Genomic DNA, 26,304 nt, shown 5'->3' with positions numbered 1-26,304 from the left:
TTTGCCCATAAATTTACAAATATTGCAGCGGGCCCCACTGCAACAATAACTACCTTTATTCTGGAGCCATAAATTTTTGGGTTTCGTGTCTGTATATACATTTGGGGATAGCATATCACCCAGTGTTCTGGCTTTAGTTAACACACATCCTACACCTTTCTGTTAAGATTTGTTTCAGAATAGGCTCATGGTATAGAATTGGTAGATGTTTTTTTATAATTGAAATGATAGTATTAAATTGGGCACTGTATTAGGTACTAAAAATAACTCCCATTTTTTCATGTTTATTTGCCAACTTGGGCTGAATGTAGGCTGAGCGGGGTTTCTTATGATGGCTCTTTTAGAAGAAGTCTTAGTATAACCTATGGACAATAACCTTTGGGTAATAACATGGCACTCCTGTTTGTAACTATTGTCAGTAGTACATGACCTTTTAGCTCCGATAAATTCTCAGATGGGAAGATTTTTTATTGTATGTGAGGCATAGCAGCTAGAAGCATGGAACAAAGTATTGTCCGAAGTCTTTTTACTAAAAACAGAAGTACAGACTCTTTTATTAGTGGTGTCACCCATTAGTAGAATATCTAAAAAAGAAATTTGTCTTGGCTGATATTCGTATGTAAAGTTCAAATTGTAAGGGTTGACATTTATATACTCCACAAACTGACTGACTGTCTCCTGGTCCGAATTCCAGACCAGGAGACAGTCTTCTATATATCTGCCATACCAAAATATATTTTCCATAAACGGATTTTGTGGATTAAACAAATAATGTTCCTCCCAAAGGGCCATATATAGGGTAGCTAGAGATGGTGAAAAACCCAGCTTTTGAAAGTAAAAGTTGGAATTGAAAGTGGAAAAATCATTAGATAGCAAAAATTATAACACAGTTAGTATATAATTCTGTAAAGAAACGTCATAATTGCTATATTTGTATAAATGGTATTGTAATGCAGTACTAGCCAAACTGTGAGGTATCTATGTATAAAGTGCGGTTTCATCGCACTTTAACCAACCTGATGAGTTGGTCCACTCCAGATCGTGCATGTCATTCAACACCGACTTAGAATCCTGCAAAAACCCTTGTAAGTGGAAGACTAGTGGTTGTAACAATTTGTCCAGCCATATACCGTATATACTCGTGTATAAGCCGAGTTTTTCAGCACAAAAAATGTGCTGAAAAACGTCCCCTCGGCTTATACACGAGTCATACAGTCATAAAAAAATCTTTAAAAAATAATAAACTTATATACTCACCCTCCGGTGGCCCCGACCTGCAGCGCTGCTCCCCCGATGTCATCGCGGGTCCTCTTCTGGCTTCGGCGCCCGTCTTCTGTCTTCACTAAGTTCGTGCCGGGTGCCGCCATGTTTTTCCTCCAGGCGGCGCCTAGTATGAAGTCAGTAGCGCCGTCCAGGGGAGAACAATGGCGGCGCCCGGCACGAAGTTAGTGAAGACTGAAGACGGGCGCCGAAGCCAGAAGAGGACCCGCGATGACATCGGGGGAGCAGCGCTGCAGGTATATAAGTTTATTATTTTCTTTTAATGCTGGGCTGGCTGTATACTACTGGGGGCAGTGCTGTATACTACTGGGGACTGGCTGTATACTACTGGGGGCAAGCTGTATACTACTGGGGGCAGGCTGTATACTACTGGGGACTGGCTGTATACTACTGGGGGCAGTGCTGTATACTACTGGGGGCAGTGCTGTATACTACTGGGGACTGGCTGTATACTACTGGGGCAGTGCTGTATACTACTGGGGGCTGCTGTATACTACTGGGGGCAGGCTGTATACTACTGGGGGCAGGCTGTATACATACTGGGGGGTCTGTGACTAATGCATTTCCCACCCTCGGCTTATACTCGAGTCAATAGGTTTTCCCAGTTTTTGATGGTAAAATTAGGGGTCTCGGCTTATACTTGGGTCGGCTTATACTCGAGTATTTACGGTACCTAGTCTTTCGTTTAGGGAACCTATACTGGACACAATGGGGCTTATTTACTAAGGGGCCGAATCACCGTTTTTCCCTGAATTGCCCCGGGTTTTTGGTGCACGAAATCGGATTGTGTCACATTGGCGCCGGCTTGCACGTGACGGAATTCGGGGGGCGTGGCCATCGGAAAACCCAACGGATTTGGAAAAACGCGGTATTTAAAAAAGAATTTGTGTCACTTGACACGCACTTAAATGCACTGAAGAAAAGAAGGTGAACTCCGGCCGACCTCGGCGCAGCAGCTACACCTGGTGGACATTGGGCGCACGGACCTTAGTGAATCCCAGCAAACCCGAATCCTCGTCGGAGAACGCGCCGCTGGATCGCGACTGGACCGGGTAAGTAAATGACCCCCAATTGTGTTTCATCATGAGTTGCAGTTATATCATGGGACCAGAGATACAGTGTAATTTCTAAGCAAAGTCATCATGTTGTGTTACGGCTGCTGTGTACTTGTCGTGTCCACTCAGGTTAATTTCATCCCTTGTGTCAGCATTGTCCAGTCTCTATAGATGTTGACACTTTTCTGTCCTTTGGGGATCATTGGCAGATGATTTATTGCTTGCTGCCGCGTTATCTGTGATTCTGACCCTCATAACAGGAAGTGTCCAGCTGAGCTCATTATAAAGGTATAAAGATACAGCGATGCCAATAATGCAACCTACAGCACAAACAGGGCCATCTGTAAGCGCTGATAACAGGATGTGCACTGTCCTGGTGGGCACAGCACATGATAGTTACCATGGCAACTGCTATTATTTGGGGGGAAATTTTGTCTCACTTTAGTAAGAAATGAAGACATAAAATGTGATTAAACCAGTAGTTCTGCAATGTTCTGCAGGTCCCAAACTGTACATGAACGGCCAATACTGTACCGCCTACAGTCATGAACTTTTTACCTCATTTTCCACATATCCTGGATAAAAACACATTAATTCTGCAGTATAATATGCAATTAAATCTTAACCCTTTATTGGCCTTTTTTGTGTTTCCATTTATCACTCCCCATCTTCAAAACCATAAGTTTTTTTATTTTTCTGTGTACAGAGCTGTATGAGAGCTTGTTATCTGGGTAACATTGTACTTTTACTGTGTGTGACAAATGACACCCCCTTTATTATGATGTGGGTCAGTTATTCCTTCCTTCTAAAATAAACCTTAAAAATCATGTTCAATGAATCTGAAGGGCCTTTGGGGTTAATGCCAGAGCTCCTCTATGCTGGAGCCATACAGAGCTATTCTGACTCACTAGCATAATTTCAAAGGTTGATTTCAGAATGAAGGAACCATGGATAACAAATATAATATAAGAAGATTACCACAGTTACCCATCCTTCAGTACCAGAAGACATGTGGACAGATTATCTTCCACCATGTGAGCCACAGTCTGCCTCCTGGTACTATGTGCCTTATCTGTCACGGGCACCCCCGCGATCCGTGGTATAGTGGTATGGTTCACCCATGCCTCTCTCCGCTGCCCCGGTCCCGCTCCAGTGCACTCACCTGTCCTGGCTCCAGCTCCCGTCCGGACTAGGTCGCACGCGCGGCCCCGCTCCCAAGGGCGCGCACGCGGCAGTGTCTCCAGATTTAAAGGGCCAGCGCGCAGGTGATTGGCGCTGATCACTTCCTGTTCTGTATTTAACCCTATGACTCCCATAATTCCCTGCCAAATCTTTTTGTGTATTCCATGGTGAAAGCTCCCCTGCGATATTCCTGCGTTCCTGTCTGTTCCTGCGTTCCTGTGTTTCCTGCGTTACCTGAGTCCCTCCGTGTTGCCGTGTTACCTGAGTTTCTCCGTGTTGCTGTGTTCCTGTGTCCCGTGTGCCTGTCCTCCCGTTCCCTCCTGCCTGGACCTCCCGTTGCTGATCCCGGATTCGGACTTGACCTTGCATCTCTGCCGCCTGCCCTGACCTTCTGCTTGGACCTGACCACGAGACTGTCTTCCGCTAAGGTACCTTGACCTTGGCTGCCACCGCGGGCTAATCGCACCTGTGGAACGACCTGGTGGTACCCTGCCACAGCAAGTCCATCCCGCTTTGCGGCGTGCTCTGGTGAAAACCAGGTGCCACTTAGACTCCGGTCCCAGTTGTCGGCTAGTACCATCTCCCACAGTGGTCCAGAGGATCCACTGATCCTGACATTATCCATTGGTAGTGGAGGTTGAGGGGAATTGAACATGGCATTCCACATTGCGCCATGCTAACTTTCCCTCCAGAGGTGGTGCTGGTGCTGCTGCTGCTTTGTAAACTTCCTCCTACTGCTGCCACTGAGCTCTCAATTTCAGATGGGAACTCCGCCAGTTGTGCCTGCACCAAAGTGCTCCTGTAATCCCTCATTTTAGTCTCATGCTATATGTCATAGACTGAAGAGCTTTTTCTCCCTGGCAAAAGATGGGGATGGTAAAGATGGTAGAACTGAAAATGGCAAAGCTTCTAAAATCATCTGGCCATTGTCGCACACCACCTTGCCAGGCTTAAAGGGATATTCCAAGACTCAACATAATTGATATACAAATGGGTCCTCAAAATATAAGCTATAAGCTTATAAGCCTAGCAGAAAAATGCTCCTGGCATACACTATAATGAAGAATTAAAATGCTACTGGCCCTTTAATCAGTCCGTTAATTTCCACCACGCAGAAAAGATGGATAGGACAGAAGATGGCCGCTGGTTACATGTCCACATCACATGTCGTGCACCTGCCTGGGCAACAGAGCAAGAAACAGAGCAAGAAAAACTGTTAGATCATCACTGGGAGCAGAGCGTAAGAGGGAGGAGGAGTTACTGAGAACTAAAGGATCTTGGTGGATCTGGGATCCAGTGGCAGCCATCTTGGTGATAACTTTAGAGAGGCCATAAAATTTTGTGAATCATAAAATCAAACCAATAAAGTTTAGTTACATTCATTTATATCATCATGGGTTTTTGTATCAGACATTCATATTCCCGGATTACCCCTTTAACTGGTTCGCGAACCTCCCGCCGTGTATTCACGGCAGCGGTCGGGTCCCACTGCATGGAGAGGGCTCACTGGCTGAGCCCTCTCCATAGCCGGTAAGTATTTGCTGCATATTGCAGCAAAGACTTACTGGTAACACAGTACTGGTAACACTGTAAGTTGCACCGATCGCAGGTGTTATCACAGCTATGGCTGCCGACAAAGCATGGGCACCGTCATCTTGCCTAGGATCGTCGCTCCCCGTGACGTCATCGGGGAGTGGCGATCCGTCTCCATGGTAGCCTCGGGTCTTCCAAAGACCCGAGGCTATTTCGCTTTAACCCCTTCATTACAATGTGCTGATAGCACATTGTAATGAATGAGGAGGAAAATCCCCATATACTGCCATACTGTAATATGGCAGTATATGATAGGATCGATCAGACAGCCTAGGGTTAAAGTAACCTAGGGAGTCTGAAAAATAGTAAAAAGAAAAAGAAAAAAAAGTTTAAAAAAAAAATTATAATAAGAAAACCTAAAAATCCAAATCACCCCCCTTTAGCTAGAACTGACATAAATATAAATAAAGAGTAAAAATCATAAACACATTAGAATTAGACACGTCTGAAAATGCCCGATCTATCAAAATATAATAACGGTTTTTCAGTGCGTTTAACCGCGTAACGGAAAATAGCGCCCAAGGTCGAAAATGGCACTTTTTTGCCATTTTGAAAAATATTAAAAAATCGATAAAAAGTGATCAAAAGGTCGTACTGTCATAAAAATGATATAATTGAAAATATTATCAAATGTCGCAAAAAATGACACCGCCCACAGCTCCGTACAACAAAGTATAAAAAAGTTATTAGCGCCAGAAGATGGCAAAATCAAAAAAATAATTTTTGTACAGGTTTTAATTTTTGTAAATGTATGAAAACATTATAAAACCTATACAAATTTGGTATCCCCTTAATCGTACAACCCAAAGAATAAAGTAGACATGTCATTTGGGGCGCTCAGTGAAAGACGTAATATCTAAGCCCACAAGAAAATGGCGCAAATGCGTTTTTTTCACCATTTTCATTGCATTTGGAATTTTTTTCCCGCTTCCGAGTACATGGCATGCAATATTTAATACCATCACTATGAAGTGCAATTTGTTACGCAGAAAACAAGCCGTCACACAGCTCTTTACTTGCAAAAATAAAAAAGTTATAGATTTTTGAAGGTGGGGAGTGAAAAATGGACATGAAAAAACAGGAAAGGGCCAGGTCCTTAAATGGTTAAGGTTCAGTGGCAGCAACCACTCATTTCACTGCTTCTGCATCCAATTCCACAGCTCTCGTGCGATGTGTGGTCTTTCCCCAAGACAATTAAGTTTTAGCATGGCCTGATGCCATTTCCCCATGGCTTTTCTTAAAGTGGTACTGTGGGTGCTGTGCTGACTGGATGAGGAAGCAGAAGAGAAGTAAGCGGAGGAGGAGGCAACTGGAGGTAAGGAGTGATGCCAGGCAATCCTAAGTGGGGGCACAATGTGAGTCAGAGTGCCCCCTGCTTTGGGATCAGCCACCACTATATTAACCCAGTGGGCAGTTATGGAGATGTAACATTCCACTTTTATGAACCATGTATTAGTGGGCACTATTCTCACTGACCACACTTTTCAGATTCATGTATTGTGTGCTATTGTCACTGACCCCTCTTTTCTGATCCACATATCAGAGTGCTATTCTCCCTGACCACACTATCTGAACCACAAATTAGTGTGTGCTTTTCTCACTGACCACACTTTTCTTAACCACATATTAGTGTGCTATTCTCAGTGACCACACTTTTCTGATCCACGTATCAGTGTGCCTTAATCTCACTGGACTTTTCTGAACTATGTATAAAAGCACAATATTTTCTGACAACAGGACTTTTCAGAACCACATATTAAAGTGCAATATTCTATGACAGGAGCAACTTTGCAAACAATGTATGATTGATGATTTATAGAGAAAAGGGGATTTATAGAGACTATACAGAGAACGGATTTTCAAGATCTTGCTGGATGATGTAGTAAATGCCAATAATCAGGTCTGGTCTTTGCAAGTATTGTTGTATAATCCTGTATAATCAGTATGAATATCCTTGCATTGAGGCAATTCTTCACAGTGCCCTTATCAGGGTAATTATTTTAGATTTCTTCCCCTTCCTTAATAATAGGAACTTATATATGCAACATCCCCCACCGGGGCCTAGCCTTTTTCTCGGGGCCTGGAGTCAGCCGGGGCCCGCAGTACCTGAGTGGCTGGCGGTTGCGGCCTAGGCACGCTAGTGTCACGGTGCTTGGTATGGGGAACCGGAGGGCTGTCCTACAGCCTGGCAGGTCTCCAGTAGGGTGGTGTTGGCAAGAAATGATGAGGGAGAGGCGGCTATAGCGGATCTCCCTGGGGCAACCCTTTGGTGTCTAGAGTATGAGTCTCTGTGTAGTGGACAGGGTGCCTGTGATGGTGACAGCCGTAGTAGCAGGGACCAGACGGAGGCAGAGGTTGAACAAAAACAACTTACAGTTCTTTATTGGAACCGACAGGAACCGCAGCAACGGTAATAGGATGCTTCAGCTTTATCCTGGATTGCTTCAGGTATCACCCTTAAAGGTAGGATGATACCCCTTTTCCTCACTAACTAGCTATTAGCTTCACTCTTCAGGCAGGGGCTAGGCTCACCTGCTCTTGGCCTGGTGTGCTGACTGCACAGACTCCTCTGAGTCTCTAATCTGAGAGAGTGAACTCTCTCCTCACACTGCCCTCTCTTCTGAGAGAGAACTAACTTCTCTTCTTCTGCTTCTAGAAGTTTCCTGACAGGGTCTTGTAACTCCCCTGGTCAGGTGGTGGCTACTCCTCCAATTACATCTCAGCTCACATCTCAGCTCACAGAGACAAAGTATAACACCTGTGATAGGCTGACACATATGACATCACATAAAATAATTAACTCCTGCCTTGCCAGACAGGATCTACTACTGCAGTGTTCCCCTGTGTCCTATAAGGACTATGTAGTGTGATGTAGTGACATGCTGTGGGGCTGTGTAGACCCTACAAAGGCTGCAAGCTACATGGTGGGACGTATTCGCAACCCTCCTCTGCCTTGCATCGGCGAGGGTGTTGCATATACATCTATACATCTTAGTGCCCTCTCCAGGGCAATTTCTGCTGTTTCACAAGTCTGCGGCTAGCTAAATAACCTTATTATAAGAACAAGCTCTCCCTAGCTCCCTCTTGTGTGTATTGGTGTCTGGACACGTGACCCTGCTCTTATACTGCAGAGTCACTTTTCCTGCCCAGCCAATCACAGGCATGCCTACAGATACATGTCTGGGGTTCCTAATGGGGCTGTATGCAATGGATGTTTTCCTAAACAATGACGTGTTTGGGGTCCGAGTTTGTGGGTGCCAAAGTTCTGAAATTTGCTTTCAGAGACCCTGAAACAGACGTATAATAGTGGAGCCCATCAGAGCAGATGCAGAATGCAGATAATGTTAAAACACAGAACATTAATCCCACCAGCTAGCATGGTGGGGCATCCCGAAAAATCCTGAACTGTCTTGTTAAATCCAGAAATGTGTTTAGTCCGGAATTTTATTAATCCTTCCTGTAACTTTTTTCAGTTTCAGTTAATATAGCATAAACTTAAAGATATCTTTAAAATCTTTCATCTTTAATATTTTATGCAATATTGTGTCCCATGTTCTCCTGAAAAGTCTCACTAGATGGCACCACATGTCTCGAGTCTACAGCCACATATGAGCAATAATTCCAGATACACAAAATTCATTCCAAAGGCACTTAATATGTAAAAAAAATCAAAGAATTATGCACATCTCATACACATACGAACTTATCTTTGTTTAAGTTCTAATGTTACAACTTATTAGTAACTGCTAATTAAAAAAAGAAAACAATTCAAGGTATCAACTATGACACAACAGTCTTGTTTCCTTCAGTGTCCTCTAATTCTTACATTAAAGCGCAACTGTATGAAGCGATTAGGGGACATTTATCGTAGGGTGGCACTCTGTGCACCCCTCTGGGTGCCAGCTACCTGATATATCTGGTGACAGGCTGTGCTCGCATAAAATTCTACACCAGGTACTGTGATCATTTGAGGGCTTATATGCCAGAAAACTTGTGTACTAGCCCTGATAAATGTTCCCCATATTTTTCAATTCAGAAATCAATGATGCATATGATAAAACTTAACTTTGTGATTTAATTTTACATAAAGAAATGTCCCTTTTTTGCACTTATCTGCAAAAAAGTCCATACAGACTAAAAAGAGAAGGCTAAAGTTTTACTGTTTGCAAATCTATTTCACTTTATCTTACTTTCATTAAAGGATAACTCCGAAGTCGTAATGATTTTTTACCAAACTGTCACATGAGATTCCTCCTCTAAAAACAGAGAGATGCCCATATCATGTTGCTCGCCCTTCTCTCTGCATATATAATTGTTATACTGTTAACTGTTCCCATAATAAATTATTATATATTATACATATACACATTATAAATAATATGACTGACTAAAATGGAAATGGTGAAATGACTGAATGGTGTAGGTGGCTCAATGACCTCATTGCACTGCCTTGTCAGTAAGAGTGAAAAGTGCAGAGAAAGCCACCCTGCTGCTATGCTCTGAGTAGGCGGAATTTCAGTGGTACGACAAAATAATCAAAAATGACACTTAAGTATTTTGGCACTTAGTAAGAATACAATTATTTATTAAATAGACATGCTGGGACAGCTGAGATATTTTTTTTAAAATGTAACTTAAAAAACCCAAACAGAGGAATGGCCGAAATGTGTCGCTTACTTTTGCCTTTCCAAATTTAAAGCACATTTTCTGTTCTGATTGTCAAAAATCTTCTCCTCAGGAGCAGTGAAATGGGTTGAGGCTTGCTACCTGCGATCTGCTCTGAAAATTTAGGCTACCCACACTTCCCATGGTGCTTTGTGTTATATCATTACTAAAATAGCAGTAAACCAGTGAGATTCCTTCAAGTAAATCCACTGAAAACAGCATATTGTATGTATAAGACGTATACACACCAAATTTTATTTATCTATGATTTTCCTAAATGGTTGATGCAAATGATAGTCAGTATAATAAAAGTCATCACTAGAGATGAGCGAGCACTAAAATGCTCGGGTGCTCGTTATTCGAGACAAACATTTCCCGATGCTCGAATAACGAGCCCCATTGAAGTCAATGGGAGACTCGAGCATTTTTCAAGGGGACCAAGGCCAAACACCTGGAAACCTCAGAAAATGATGGAAACACCACGGAAATGGACAGGAAACAGCAGGCGCAGCATGCATGGATGCCTCTGAGGCTGCTTAATCGCACAATTATGCCAAAATTATGGGTAACAGCATGGCGATGACAGAGTGACCGAATTAGGCTAGATAGCATCTAAAACATCCAATAATTGACCCTGACACTATAGAAGATGGCATGCAGAGGCAGCGGCAGCAGCGGCAGGCTAGAGAGTGGCATGGCGACATACCCCAAATGGACTCAGGCTTCAAACCAATGGGTGGCAGAGAGGAACCAAAGGAGGTGAGCAAGAAGCGCTGAAATGATTTCCTATGTGAACAAAAGGGTGAGGGTATATTTAGTCGATAACAGAGCATGTTGGCGACATAGTGACCAAGTTCCATGACGTATCTGGTGAAACACCCAAAAAATGAGTCTGACACAGCTTGTTTGATAAGGGGACGACATGTAGAGGCAGCCATGGAGACGACTTCCATGATTAAGAGCGACAGTATGGGCCATCCATATTGCGCTGCTATGATTGAAACTTCAGGTCTCCAGCATGGCGGCGACAGATGGGCCGAGTTCCATTATGTATCTGGTGAAACACCTGAAAATTCTGCCTGACACAGCTCGTTTGATAAGGGGATGATCTGCTGTATATCCTCTCGTGCTCCAGCGTCTGGGGTATAGACAGTTGAAAGTTGCACATGGAGACATTCGTGGACGCTGTGGAGGATCGTGGAGGCGAAATGGACAGGAAACAGCAGGGGCAGTATGCATGGATGCCACTGAGGCTGCCTAATCTTGGGATGGAGCTGGCGGTCCGCTGCCAGGCAAGCTTTCGCCTGTCCAAGCCCCTGTCTCTCGGCTCCTCCCCACCCAAAATGGGCCTGGGGGCCAGAAGCGTTTACTTTGAAAAAATTACAATTTTCAAAGTAGGCGGGGGCTACAAACAGCACTTCTAAGAACCTTTTGTATAAGATCAAGTGTAGTACTGTTCTTATAAGTAATTGGCTTGGTTATGGTGGGTGAGGGGAATGTAAACAGATGCGCAAGAAGCGCTGAAATAATATCGGTAAATGATAAAAGTTTGCCAGTATATTTTGTGGATAACACAGCAGGGTGGCGACAAAGTTAACAAGTTTGATGTGGAAGCCATGAAAACAACCCAAAATTCTGCCCGACACAACTCGTTTGCTAAGGGGACGATGTATCGAGGCAGCTATATGGACGACTTTGGGAGGCAGCTATGGAGATGATGTGTGGAGGTAGCAATGGAGAAAACGTGTGGAGGCAGCTATAAAGACGATGTGTTGCTATGGAGACAATTAAATTTGGATAGTGCCTGTATGTGGCAGTCCAAAAATGTTTTCATACCAGAGCTGCAGGTAGGTGGTACTCCAGAAAAATTAAATAGATTGAGTGCCTGGAAGTGGCAGTCCAAAAAAGTTTTCAAACCAGAGGACCGGGTGGGTGGCCCTCCAGAAAAATTAAATACATAGAGTACTATACCTAGAGCCAGTTGGCCCTGGCAAAAAATAGCCAGTTTCCTCTGCTTTAGTGTACAAAGAGGAGCAGAAGGAGGAAAATGAGGAGGAGGAGTGCATACATTATTCAGGTTGAGCTTCTTTCACCTGGTGGAGAATGGAAATCCTGAGAAATCCAGGCTTTATTCATCTTGATAAGCGTCAGCCTGTCAGCGCTATCAGTCGACAGGCGTGTACGCTTATCGATGATGATGCCACCAGCTGCACTGAAAACCCGCTCAGACAACACGCTAGTGGCAGGGCAGGCAAGAACCTCCAAGGCGAACAGCGCCAGTTCGTGCCACATGTCCAGCTTTTAACCCAGTAGTTGTAGGGAGCTGTGTGATCATTTAGGACGATGGTATGGTCAGCTACGTACTCCCTCACCATCTTTCTGTAAAGATCAGCCCTACTCTGCAGAGACTGGGGACAGGTGACAGTGTCTTGCTGGGGCAACATAAAACTGGCAAAGGCCTTGTAAAGCGTACCCCTGCCAGTGCTGGACAAGCTGCCTGCTCACCTACTCTCCCTCGCTACTTGTCCCGCAAAAGTTCGCCCTCTGCCGCCAGCGCTGTCAGAAGGGAAATACTGTTTCAGCTTGTGCACCAGGGCCTGCTGGTATTCATGCATTCTCACACTCCTTTCCTCTCCAGGGATGAGAGTGGAAAGATTTTGCTTGTACCGTGGGTCCAGGAGAGTGAATACCCCGTAATCGGTGCTGGAATAAATTCTTTGAATGCGAGGGTCACGGGGTAGGCAGCTTAGCATGAAATCTGCCATATGCGTCAGAGTCCCAACGCGCAAGAATTCACTACCCTCACTGGCCTCACTGTCCATTTCCTCCTCCTCCAACTCCTCCAACTCTTCTCCTGCCCATATACACTGAACAGTGAAGGACTGAGCAATGCTCCCCTCTTCTGTCTCGCCAACATTCTCCTCCTCTTCCTCCTCATCCTCTGTGCATCTGTGCTGGACTTCCTGAAATGCGCACAGATGCGGCTCACCTTCGTGAGCAAATCAGACAGATTGGGGTATGTCTTGAGGAACCGCTGAACTATGAGATTTAACCCATGGCCCACGCATGGCACATGTGTCAGTCTGCCGAGTTGCAGAGTCCCCACCAGGTTTCGGCCGTTGTCACACACAACCATGCCTGGCTTCAGGTTCAGCGGTGCCAGCCACAGATCAGTCTGCGCCGTGATGCCCTGTAATAGCTCTTGGGCGGTGTCCCTTTTATCGCCTAGGCTCAGCAGTTTGAGCACCGCCTGTTGTCGCTTAGTGACAGCACAGCTGCTGTGCCTAGAGCTACAGACTGATGGAGCCATGCCCATGGATAGTATTTCGGAGGAGGAGGTATAGTAGGCCTGAGAGACCAGGACCAAGGGAGGGCCCTCAATCCTCGGCGTCGGCAGTATATGACCAGCCCCAGGGTCAGACTCGGTCCCAGCCTCCACCAAGTTAACCCAATGTGCCGTCAGCGATACATAGCGGCCCTGCCCGGCAGCACTCGTCCACGTGTCCATGGTCAGGTGGACCTTGTCAAAAACGGCGTTGGTCAGGGCACGGATGATGTTGTCTGACACGTGGCTGGGACGGCACATCGGGAAAAGTAGTGGCGGATGGGGACCGAATACCGAGGGGCGGCCGCCGCCATGAGGTTGCGAAAGGCCTCGGTCTCTACCAGCCTATAGGGCAGCATCTCCAGGCTAAGTAGTTTGGAGATGTGGACGTTGAGGGCTTGGGCGTGTGGGTGGGTTGCACTGTACTTCCTCTTGCGCTCCAACGTCTGGGGTATGGAGAGCTGAACGCTGCGCATGGAGACATTGGTGGATGCTGTGGAGGATCGTGGAGGCGAAGGTGTGGTTTTCGCACAGGAGTTGTTTGGGCTGGGGTCCTGGGCAGGGGGCCGACTAGCAGAGGCAGCAGGTGACACAGGGGAAGGAGCAGTGGTGTGCCCGGCCGGAGGTGAACGTCCTTGGTTCCATTGAGTGGGGTGTTAAGCATTCATATGCCTGCGCATACTGGTGGTGGTTAAGCTGGTAGTGGTGGAACCCCTGCTGATCCTGGTGTGGCACAGGTTGCACACAACAGTCCGTCGGTCATCCGGTGTTTCTTTAAAGAACCTCCAGACTTCCGAAAATCTAGCCCTCGCCACGGGAGCTTCACTACGTGAAACATTTGGAGCTGATGCACCAGCTCTGTCTGTCCCCACCGCTGCCTCTTCCAACTGGTTCTCGTCGAAGACTCGCCTCCGTCTCAGAAGCACTGTGTTCACCCGGCCTATCAACCCAGCTTGGGTCTGTCACCTCATCATCTTCCGATCCCTCAGTCTGCTCCTCCCTCGGACTTCCTTCCCTGACAAAAACTTCACCACTGTCTGACAACCGTGTCTCCTCATCGTCCGACACCTCTTTACACACTTCTTCCACTACGTCAACAATGTCATCATCACCCACAGACTGCGACCGGTGGAAAACCCGGGCATCGGAAAAGAGCTCAGCAGCAACCGGACAAGTGGCTTGTGACTCTGGGAAGGGTCCAGAAAACAGTTCCTCAGAGTATGCCGGTTCAAATGCCAAATTTTCCTGGGAGGGGGCAGACTGGGGGAAGGAGGCTGAGGTGGAGGAGCTGGAGGAGTGCTGATTTCGGTGACATGGGTGGACTGCGTGGAAGACTGACTGACTGGTGAACAAATGGCTAGAAGCATTGTCCACAATCCATGACATCACCTGTTCGCACTGTTCTGGCCTCAACAGTGCTCTACCACGAGTCCCAGTAACTTGAGACATGAACCTAGGGAGTGTAGCTCTGCGGCGTCCCCCTGCTCCCTCATCAGCAGGTCGTGTCTCACCCTGCCCAGGACCACGGCCTCTGACCCCTGCAGTAGTTGGACGCCCACGCCCTCGTCCTCTACCCCTAGCCCTCGGGTTCAACATTTTCAAAATTAAAGTGTAAACTGTAAAATTTTTTTGTGTTTTTTTGTGTTTTTTTAACAAAACAATGCTATCCTATTGCTATGGCTAGTTTCTAGCCTACACTGACAGCACACAACAGGATTTTGTGCTGTGCCTGTTTTGAAAAAAAAAAAAAGAAAAGAAAAAGCAGACTGTGCCTAATTCAATCAAACCCCTAATAAATTGTCCCTCTTAGGTGTTTGAGATGGATATGTGTGTCACTAAGAGCTAAACAGAACGTTCATAAGACTCCCTGCAAATTCGTCACAATATGGTTCTAGCTGCACTACTAGTGCCAGCAAGGCCAGCCACAAGCAAATCAACAAAATATATATATATAACGCTTTTGTAGCCCTAAGAAGGCCTGTTGGGTTCTCGTATGGCTAGTTTCTAGCTTACACTGACAGCACACAACTGGATTTTGTGCTGTGCCTGATGACTTTTAGTTATAAAAAAAAATAGAAAAGTAAAAAAAAAAAGAAAAAGCAGACTGTGCCTAATTCAATCAAACCCCTAATAAATTGTCCCACTTAGGTGTTTGAGATGGATATGTGTGTCACTAAGAGCTAAATATAACGTTCGCAAGTCTCCCTGCAAATTCGTCACAATATGGTACTAGCTGCACTACTAGTGCCAGCAAGGCCAGCCACAAGCAAATCAACAAAATATATAACGCTATTGTAGCCCTAAGAAAGCCGGTTGGGTTCTTGTATGCCTAGTTTCTAACCTACACTGACAGCACACAACTGGATTTTAAGTCACTTTAAGTTTTGAAAAAAAAAAAAATCGTCAGACTGTGCCTAATTCAATCAAACCCCTAATAAATTGTCCCACTTAGGTGTTTGAGATGGATATGTGTGTCACTAAGAGCTCAATATAACGTTCGCAAGTCTCCCTGCAAATTCGTCACAATATGGTACTAGCTGCACTACTAGTGCCAGCAAGGCCAGCCACAAGCAAACAAAAAAAAAATATATAACGCTATTCTAGCCCTAACAAGGGCTGTTGGGTTCTTGTAGAATCACTCCTGCCTAACAGTAAGCTAATATAACAGCCTAACGTATCCCTGCAGCAGCAGCAGCTCTCTCCCTAACGGCATCCAGACAGAGAATGATGCGAGCAGCGCGGGCAGGGGCTAGTCTATTCCAGGGTCACCTGATCAGGCCAGCCAACCACTGCTATCGACGTGTAAGGGTACCACGTCATGCTGGGTGGAGTGCAGAGTCTCCTGGCTTGTGATTGGCTCTGTTTCTGGCCGCCAAAAATCAAAACGGCGGGAGCTGCCATTTTCGTCCGAGCAACAAGCAGTTACGAACCAGCATCAAGCTCGGACGAGTGTGTTCGCTCATCTCTAGTCATCACCCATTAGAGCATAAATCGAATTTTATTGAACAAACCTCCCAATCATAACAGTATTTTCTTAAAAATTAAAATAACTTAAAATGCACAGTTCCAAAATTTTATGCACAGAAGAGTTTCAAAACATTTTATAAGTTGTAAAGAACTGAATATAGTCATTTGTTAAATTTGCAGCATTAGGAGGTCACATTCACTGAAATGGAAAGCTATTTTACTCCAAAACATCCTAACAGGCTAAGTTACATGTTAACATAGGACCCTTCTTTAATATCACTTTCATAATTCTTACATCCATTGAACTTGTGAGTTTTTGGAGAGTTACTGCTTGAATTTCTTTGTATGATGTCAGATTAGCTTCTCAGAGCTGCTGTTTTGATGTGAACTGCCTCCCACCCTCATAGATCTTTTGCTTGATGATACTCCAAAGGTTCTCTATACAGTTGAGGTCAGGGGAAGATAGTGGGCACACCATGAGATTCTCTCCTTTTATGCGCATAGCAGCCAATGACACAAAGGTGTCTTTGCAGCATGAGATGGTGCATTGTCATGCATGAAGATGATTTTTAATAATAATAATGTCACAGGTGCCCCTGCGACTCTTGTCTCGGGTCACAGGTGCACCGGTGAGCCTCTGCGTGCCCCTTCGTGCCCTCTGCAGTCTCGCTTACCTCTCCGCGCTCCAGCGGCATCTCACGTGGGTCAGCGTGTGCATCCTCACCTCCTAGGGCGTGCATGCGCGTCGGCTCTGTAAAATTTAAAGGGCCAGTGTGCCGCTAATTGCCTATCACCAGCCACTGACCTGTTAAATAACCAACCTCTTCCTGTGGACCCTGCTGGATCTTCGTTAGAGAAAGCCTTAGAGAAAGCTAGTGCCCTATGTCCTCTGCGTTTATAGTGATTTCCCATTGTGACCTTGATTACATTCCTGACTTCGCTCCTGTGCTGCCTGTCCTGACCTTCTGCTTCGTCCCCAACTCTGATCCCGTCCTACCTGTCCTGACCTCTTGCCTGTCAACAATTCCGTCTCTGCCTCACGATTCTGCACCTCGCCTTGGCCACCAGCGTGGATAAAGTCGTGCCATTCTTGCTGTCTCATGGCTCTCCATGTCTTCTGCAGACTCCTCTAAGCCGCTGATGGGTCTTCCCGCTTCTTACATGGGCTATGTCAATATCTTCTCAGAGAAGCAGAGATTCTACCACCACACCGTCCCTGTGACTGCCCCATTGAGCTGCTGCCAGGTACATCTCCTCCACAAGGTAGGGTGTACCCATTGTCTGTGCTATTTCAGCCTACATCAAGGATAATTTGCAGAAGGGATTCATCCGCAAGTCTTCTTCTCCTGCCAGTGCTGGATTCTTCTTTGTGGCCAAGATTACCAGTCATCGATTACCGTGGTCTCAATAAAGTTACCGTGAAAACAGCTATCCACTACCTCTGATCACTGAACTTTTTGATTGTTTACCTGGTGCCAAGATTTTCACCAAGCTGGATCTGCAGGGAGCATTTAATCTCACCAAGAAGAATGCCAATCCTAGACTCTGGCCTCCGGCGGCTAAAGAAGCTTTCTCTAAGCTGAAGTTCTCACACAGCCTAATACGGAGAAGCCATTCCAGCTGGAATTTGATGCCTCCTCAGTAGGAGTTGGAGCGGTGCTCACCCAGAACGGGCCAAAAGGCCAAAGTCTCACCTGTGGGTTCTTTTCCAAGACTTTCTCCACTGCAGAGAGAAATTACTCCATTGGAGACCGAGAACTACTGGCCATAAAACTTGCTCTAGAAGAGTTGTGCTTTCTTGAGTGAGCTCACTATCCAGCCTGCATATATACAGATCACACAAACCTCCTATATCTGCAGACTGCTCAGCACCTCAACCTACGACAAGCTTTCTGGTCACTCTTCTCCCGTTTTAATTTCTTGATCTAGTTCCGTCCGGGAGAGAAGAACATCAAGGCCGATGCCCCCTCTTCTACCTCTGATGTTATTGAGGAAGAACCGGCTCCTCGGCATGTCATTCCTCCTGAGCAACTGGTTGTTGCCGCTCCAGTCGACCTTCGGCAGCTTTGGAAGGCAGCTTCCGACCTGCTCTTCGGAAAAGGATATTGACTTGGGCATATTGCTCTCGTGTGGCTGGGCACCCTGGAAAGCTCTGTCACTCTCATGTCCCATTTCTACTGGTGAACAGATCTTGTCAAAGATGTATGGGACTTTGTGGGCTCCTGCACTTCCTGTGCCCGAAACAAGCCATCTCACCTGAAACAAGCTAGTCTTCTACTGCCGTTACCAACACCCAGCTGCTCGTGGACTCATGTGGCCATGGACTTCCTCTGGGAATACCATCATCTAGGTGGTAACAGATCTATTCTCCAAGATATCCCACTTTGTGCCTCTGTCAGGTCTGCCATCGGCTCCACGTCTTGCCAGCTTGTTCTTCCTAAACATCTTTCAGCTTCATGGGCTTCCTCAACACATCGTCTCGAACCGAAGGGTCCAGTTTGTTTCCAGGTTCTGGCGTTCCTTGTGCAGCCAAATGCAAGTGAAGCTAGACTTCTTATATGCATATCCTCCACAGACTAACGAGCAAGTGGAGAGGGTCAACAGGACTCTGGTACTGCACTTTGTCTCTGCCCATAAGGACGATTGGTCTTCCCTCTTACCTTGGGCAGAATTCTCAAATAGTTCTCTGGATTCTGAATCTGCCAGTGCCACTCCCTTCTTTGTTGTCTATGGACGACATCCACGACATCCAGTGCCTTCTGATGTTCTGAAGAATTGGTTCAAGACCTCAAGTCCATCTGGGAGCAAACGCGGCAGTCTCTACTTCGGGCGTCCACCCGCACCACCACCCAGGCCAACAAGAGAGGCAGGTCTCCTCCAGTCTTCTCTCTATGTGATAAAGTGTGGCTGTCTTCTGGATACATCTGGCTGAAGATTCCCAGCTACAATCTTGGTCCTCGCTATCTGGGTCTATTTGATCTGCTGAAGCGCATCAACCCCGTGGCCTATAAGCTTTGTCTTCCTCCCACCATGCACATCCTGAATTCCTTCCACATCTCCCTTTTTAAACCTGTCATCCTGAACCGCTTCTCCAGGCAAGTGCCGCCTAAAAGAGGTCCTGAGTATGAAGTCGGACAGAGGGAAGCAGTTCTTTCTTGTTGACTGGAAGTGGTTCGAGCCGTATGAGAGGTCTTGGGAGCCAGAAGACAACATTATGGACCATGGTGTTTTTCCGAGTTTCTTTTAGGCCAAGAAAAGGGGTTGGCCGAAAGGGGGGGGGGGTACTGTCACGGATGCCCCTGCAATCCATGTATCGGGTCGCAGTCGCACTCGTGTGCCTCTGTAAATTTAAAGGGCCAGTGTGTTGCTAATTGGCGATAGCCAGCCACTGACCTGTTAAATAGCCAGCCTCTTCCTGTGACCCCTGATGGATCTTCATGCCTTGTGCCTTAGAGATTCCCTATGCCCTCTCCCCTATGTCCTCTGCATTTATAATGCTTTTTCATTGTGACACGATTTCGTTCTTGACTTCACTCCTGTGCTGCGTGTCCTGACCTTCTGCTACATCCCCGACTCACATTCTGCTCCTCGCCTTGGCCACCACTGCGGACAAAGTCGTGCCTGTGGAGTAACCTGATGGTACCTGATGGAAGAAAGTGGCAACTCATTTGGGGAATCAGTTACTTCTGGAATAGGTATACTGGTTTGGTTTTAATCCCGCACCATGTCATTAGTCTGCTGGAAAGTCATGCTTGGTGTTAAGGGAACTGCCTTACAAGTTAGCTAAAAGAGGCATGCTTTTACTTATCCCATCCTGGAAAGCTATTTGCGTATTATGAAAAAAACCTATAACATTTGTAAATGTTTAACTAGCCCTATGTGTCACAATAAAAGTGCTGCACAATAAGGTAGCACACAAAAAAATAAGTTATGGCCCTTAAACAACTACTTCAAATAATTCCACAAAAAATCCCGGTCACTACGGCGGTTTCTCCGAATCCGATGGGTTTTCCGACTGCCACGCCCCCGATTTCCGTTGCGTGCATGCCGCCGGCGATGCGCCACAATCCGATCGCGTGCGCCAAAATCCCGGGGCAATTCAGGGAAAATAGGCGCAAAACGGTAAAATTTGGGTAACCCGACTTAAAGACGCGATTCGGGCCCTTAGTAAATGACCCCTTTTGTGTTGCAAGATGGTGAAAAATTGGACGCTATTATACATTAAGAGAATCATAGTCGGGAATAATCATTTACATATTTTGATAGATTGGGACTTTTGGGATGCAGCAATACCGAACATGTATAGGACTTTTGTCAGGAACCTGGCTGCTCACTGACTGGATCTGACTAAGGTTCAGGAAGGGATCCTGGCGGGTCTCACTGGACCGTGCTCTGACAGCTTGAGTGATATAGCTGCCACCACTCGTCATATATAGGCTGACAAGATATATTATGCACCAATATTAGATTACAGTAACAGCTTAAGCAATCAATGTAGGTAACGTCTCCTCAGAGTGATGGAATCGTTAGAACACAAGAAGGCTCTTATTAAATGGACCTTTAATATCAAAAAGACAGTGCTTACAAATAAAAAAGGGTTATTATACAAAAAGGGTGACACGTTAAACAGACATAAACATACAATGCAAAAAATAACAGTTTGGTAAAAGAAAAAGGGATAAAGAAATCAGAACTTAATACATTAAGTGACGCTGCAAAGTGGTATTCCAGGAATAAGCATCATTCACATAATTCAATACACATGAGTCAGTAAAATATAAGCTAATATGTAATTAGTTGCTATTTGCAATTTTGCTTCCCTTAGCAGAAAAATGCTGCTGGCATACAATATAATGAAGAAATAAAATGCTACTGGTCCTTTAATCAGTCCGTTGATTTCCTTTGCACATAGCAGACACAGGACAGAAGATGGCCGCTGGTCACATGTCCACATCACATGTCCTGCACCTTCCTAGGCAGGTCATGTGATCACCACTAAGCTTGACTGCAGTCGGTTGGTTGCAGTGCATCCAGTATGGCCAGTGTTGTGGTGATATGTACGGATGGCAGTTACACACATAATTACTATGGTAACAGAGCAGGACAGTCTGTTAGATCATCACTAGGAGCAGAGCATTAGAGGGAGGAGGAGATACTGAGAACTAAAGGATAATGGGACTTGTAGTTTCCAGTGGCAGCCATCTTGGGGATAACTCTTCATACTTTAGAGAGGCCATAACATTTTGTGAATCATAAAATCAAACTATTTAAGCTCCAGCCTCTGACTAATAACATTGGGGCACATTTACTTACCCTGTCCTGCGAGTTCCTCGAAAGTGCACTGTCCGGCGATAATGCACTGTGCTGCGATTCACTAAGATTGTGCGCCCGATATCCTACACGTGTCGCTTCCCCGCTGAGGTCCGCCGGAGTTCACCTTCTTCTGCGTGGTGCATGTTAGTGCATTGTCTTGCGACACAAATTGAAAGTTAAATCCCGCGCTCAGTCCGAATCAGTTGGATCATCCGACGGCACAGCCCCCAATTTGTGTCGCATGGAAGCAATCCGATCGCCTGCGACAGAATTCCAGCACAAACCCCTGTTAAATACCTGTCACAAGTGCGGAAAACCCTAAAATGTCAAAAACTCAGTTTTGTCATATTCATTTATTTATAGAATCATGGGATTTTGTATTCCCAGAATACCCCTTTAAGTCTTGTGCATGGGGAAGCAGAAAAGCCTGATCAAACTGTTCCCCTGGGACTCCCAAAGAATGACAATTTTCATATTGAGACTTTCATCTAAACAGATCCTAAGATTCCCTGACCACCCCCTTGCTTGTGATGACACTGGGAGGCCTGGCACAGGATAATTGCCTTTTATTACTATGAGATGTAAATAAACCTCGTATGCCTCACCTGTACCTCTGTCATTGCTATTTGGCACTTTCCAGTTAGACCGGCTGTTTGGATTTGCTGAAGCACCTGTGACAGGTGGGTCAGGTGATCCTCCCGGGTCTGACTGAACACAGCGATGTCATCCAGGTAAGCAAACCCTTCAAACTCCTTAAGCAGCTGGTTAACCAAGCGCTGGAAAGTGGCAGGTGCATTTTTCATACCAAAGGGCATCACTACATATTCGTAGAGTCCGAATGGAGTGATAAAGGCAGACCTCTCCTGAGCCTCTTTGAACATGGGGACATTGATTAAACTGAAAAATGGATTATGCCACATATTCCTTTGATGTATAAATCCAGATGGGGACTTATACCTGTGACCTTTACTGAGTAGGACAAAACCTATGGTTGAAGTAGCGAAAGGATGTAGAAGGGCTTTTCTGCCCCCTACATTAATTTTATGAGGGGGTCTGGGTGACCGCTGCTTGTGTCATATTACCCTTGCCTGGGCCTGTGTTTATATAAGAATGGGAAGTATGCAAATACATTTTTCAAGGTTTTAAATAGAAAAAAAGCCTCCTTTTGATAACTTGAAAGGCAGCCCCCTTATCACCAAGTATGACCTATAAGAAGTCTAAAAACATGATTTGGGATTAAGCCAAACCAGTATATCTATTCCATAAGGAACAGACTCCCAACTGTAGACAGCACTGTTTCCACCTGGTTGGGTCTCCTCAGTACAGTGTAGGGAACTGGTTTGGCTGTGAGAGGCTATTGACTAAGGTCAGAAGGTAAGAGTTCTCCTTGCTAATTAAGGCACCCTTACAGGCGTGTGGAGACTTACGGCCATAGATTCTCCACCGGGGAATTCTGGGAAGTATGCAAATACGTTTTCCAAGGTGTTAAATGGGAAATGGAGGTATTTACAGGCTTAATACTCGCAATCGGTGTCAGCACCGACTGTGGGTGTTACCGGTGGATGTTTGCTACCATATGCAGCAAATGCCCACCTTGTGTAGAGAGGGCTCGGCCCGTGAGCCATCTGCATACACCCACAGCCAGCATATGACGTAATAGTGCGTTACATGTCGGTAAGGAGTTAAAGGGTGCCAGCACCTACAACTGCTGAACTGCATTCAACTTCAGTTCAGCTCTGTAGTTTGGTTTTGATAGTTTTGGTTTGTTTTGGTTTAGTAAATCTCACACATACATGAAGTGATTTTGTCAGAACAAACTTTCTTGCGGGCAATCAGTCTAGCACTGCAGTTTTCTGATGATATGCAGAAAATCCATTTCCACTAAATATGACTTTTACGTCTGCACCATGCTGCAATTCTAGAAAATAATATTCTTCATTAATTAATTGTTTACAGAAAATAAGCAAATGATTGTCATAAAATGTATTATGACCAGATGTGGTGCAGGATTCATACCTGTGGAGGAAACAAGAATGAATCAGTCAAGCATACCTCGAAATACACACAGAGAAGAGGAAAAAAGAAATGAGTGGAGAAATGGAGAACATGAGATTCAGAGAAAGAAGAGAAAAAGAGAAGTGAATGTGAGGAAGAAAAAGAAGATAAGAAAAATGGAAAGAGGAGAAGCAGAAAAGAAAAAAGGAAAGGCTCAGTTCACACTAGCATTCAAATCTCCACTAAAGGGGTATTCCAGGAATAAGCATAATTCATATACAAATGGGTAGTCAAAATATAAGCTAATGTGTAATTAGTTGTTATTTTAAATGTTGCTCCCCTTACCAGATAATGCTGGTGACATAGACTGTAATGAAGAATTAAAATGCGACTGGCCCTTTAATCAGTCTGTTAATTTCCTCTGCGTGGTCCGTTGCGGAGTAGACACAGGAGACAAGATGGCTGCTAGTCACATGTCCACATCACATGTCTTGCACCTGCCTGGCCAGGTCATGTGATCACCACTACGTTTGGCTGTAGTCGGTTGGTTGCAGTGCAGTGCAGCCAGTGCAGTGATGTGTTTACTGTGAAGGTATCTGATTGTTTATTGCACTTTTTTTGATGCATGCTTCTACATTTATTAACTACTGTGATGTGATGTACACTTTATTGTATTGTATCATGTTTGTATCAATATAACAAGCACTTTGTATATACCGTATATACCCAAGTATAAGCCGTGGCCCCTAATTTTACCACAAAAACCTGGTAAAACCTGTATTTTTTTTACTCGAGTATAAGCCGAGTTTGGGTTTTCAGCACATTTTTTGTGCTGTAAAACTAGGCTTATACTCAGTATGTATGGTACTTCTCTGCACTTTATATGGTTAACATTGGGCGGCCTGTTTGAGGTCATGTGACTTTTTGTATAAATATCTAACCTATTCAATGTACACATTGCTTGAAAATGGCACTTATCATTATGGAATAAAGACACCACCTTTTCACCTTGAAGAATGTAGAAGATCCAAGGTAAAGAGGATTGGATTCCGCTCTCTCCAGACCGTTGGATGCAGAAAAAAGAAAAACGGACTTTCTTCTGGCGCAACCCAATTGTGGTTTAAAGCATCTGTGATGCCGTTTATTGAACAAAAGGTTAATGTTTAAAACATTACAATAAAAAGGTATAAAAGACAACGCGTTTCGCGTCCTAACTGGACGCTTCTTCAGGTCTAAATGGTGTTGTAGAGGTTAGGGGTTCTTATAAGTATGTCTTAAAGGAAGTGATGTCATAGGACTTAATGACATATCCAATCAATTGATGCGTCTCTCATCAATAGAACGTATCAATAGGTACATATTTAAAAACAACAATTCATCGTAAAATACAAATAAATAAATAAATAACACATTACATGCATATAACCATCATATTGTGTATCTTAAATGTATCAAATTTACGGGTGTATCAAATGAAGACAGAGATATAGATGGATCCGGAAGTGCAGGATCATGATAGGAGAAGATAGATGGAACGCAAAATACCGGAAGAGAATGGGCACAGTGATACGCAAGATAGCGATCATTGATTTGTGTTCTCCAATCCTGACAGATCTGATGGCCGTAATGGAATAAAAAGGTTCTGTTTAGATGGAGTGTCATGTGGATAGTGGAGGACCTCATTGTAAGATGATCATCTTGAAGGGAGGCTGTTTTTATATAACCGCCTCATTAATTTCATTGAGGCCATCTGGACTTAGGGTATGCATTTTGTATATCCAATAAATTTCTCTTCTACAGAGAGTCTGGTATCGATTATGGATATTGTCTGGAACAAAGTCAATTGGACAAATTTTCATTAATTTTTCATTTTTTTGGTGTTTACATAAGAAGTGTTTTGATAGGCAAAGGATAGGTTTAAGGAAACCTTTTTTAATATTACCTCGATGCCCAGTTATACGATCATGAAGTTTTTGTACTGTCCTGCCTATGTATTGTAAACCACAAGGGCATTCAATCATATAGATTACATAACTTGTTTGGCATGTCATTTCTGTTTTAATCTGAAACCTCTCTTGGGTGGTATTAGATGTAAAATAGGTAGCATCATGATTGATATTTGGGCAGCACAGACATAGTTTGTGGCCGCATCTTTTTATCATCGGTACAGTGCTTGCGGTATTTGTTATCTTCATGTTCTTGTGTTGTTTGATCTGGCTGGGGGCCAGAACATTTTTTAAAGTGGAGGCTCGTCGATATGTCATTATGGGCTGGGTGGGAATAATGGTTTTGAGAATTTGATCTTTTTGTAGGATATGCCAATGTTTCTTCAGTATATTAGATATTTCTCTGAAATTGTCATTGTATCTGGTTATGAAATTTAGTGAGTATTCTTTTTTCTTAGTGTCCTTTTTGGCACTGGGAGTAGGAACTGTCGCAGCTGAAGGATTTTTTGATAGGCATTCTTGCTGGGTTAACCCACTTGTTTTCTGATAAGCTTGTTTTAAAATTCTTAGTGGGTAGCCTTTCTCTAAAAATCTTTTTTTCAAGACAGCGGCTTGTTCTCTAAAGACGTCAGGGTCTGTGCAATTTTTTCTGATTCTTTTGTACTGACTATAGGGAATATTGTTTTTCCACTTTTCGTAGTGGGCGCTTTCATAGTTCAGATAGCTGTTAGTGTCTACCTTTTTAAAGAATGTGGAGGTGGAGATCGAATTATTCTTGCTATACAGTGTGAGGTCCAAAAAGGTAATTGAGGTTTCCTGGTGTTCTGCGGAGAAGGATATTCCCCAACTGTCACCTTCTATCTACCTGTGCTGAAGTGCTGCTTTTTCCTAGTAGATAGATAGATAGAGACAAAGGGAAAAAAGCAGCAGACCAGATTGTAGTAAAAAAATACCTTAGTGCATTTATTCCATGTGAAAGAGC

At 44.7% G+C, this 26,304-nt stretch overlaps 1 protein-coding gene across 1 annotated transcript in view; it reads right to left on the bottom strand.

Moving 5' to 3' along the window:
• Positions 1-20,464: 20,464 nt before the first annotated feature.
• LOC140070481 (uncharacterized) overlaps positions 20,465-26,304 on the bottom strand; it is a 35,503-nt gene continuing 29,663 nt past the window's right edge. The window contains exon 11 of the mRNA XM_072117047.1: positions 20,465-23,397. Within this exon, the coding sequence (XP_071973148.1) occupies positions 23,392-23,397 (6 nt within the window). The 3' untranslated portion in view covers positions 20,465-23,391. The remainder of the gene's footprint in view (positions 23,398-26,304) is intronic.

This window comes from Engystomops pustulosus, chromosome 7 (assembly GCF_040894005.1).
Source record: "Engystomops pustulosus chromosome 7, aEngPut4.maternal, whole genome shotgun sequence".
NCBI lineage: Eukaryota > Metazoa > Chordata > Amphibia > Anura > Leptodactylidae > Engystomops > Engystomops pustulosus.
This window is presented reverse-complemented; position numbering and strand designations above follow the sequence as displayed.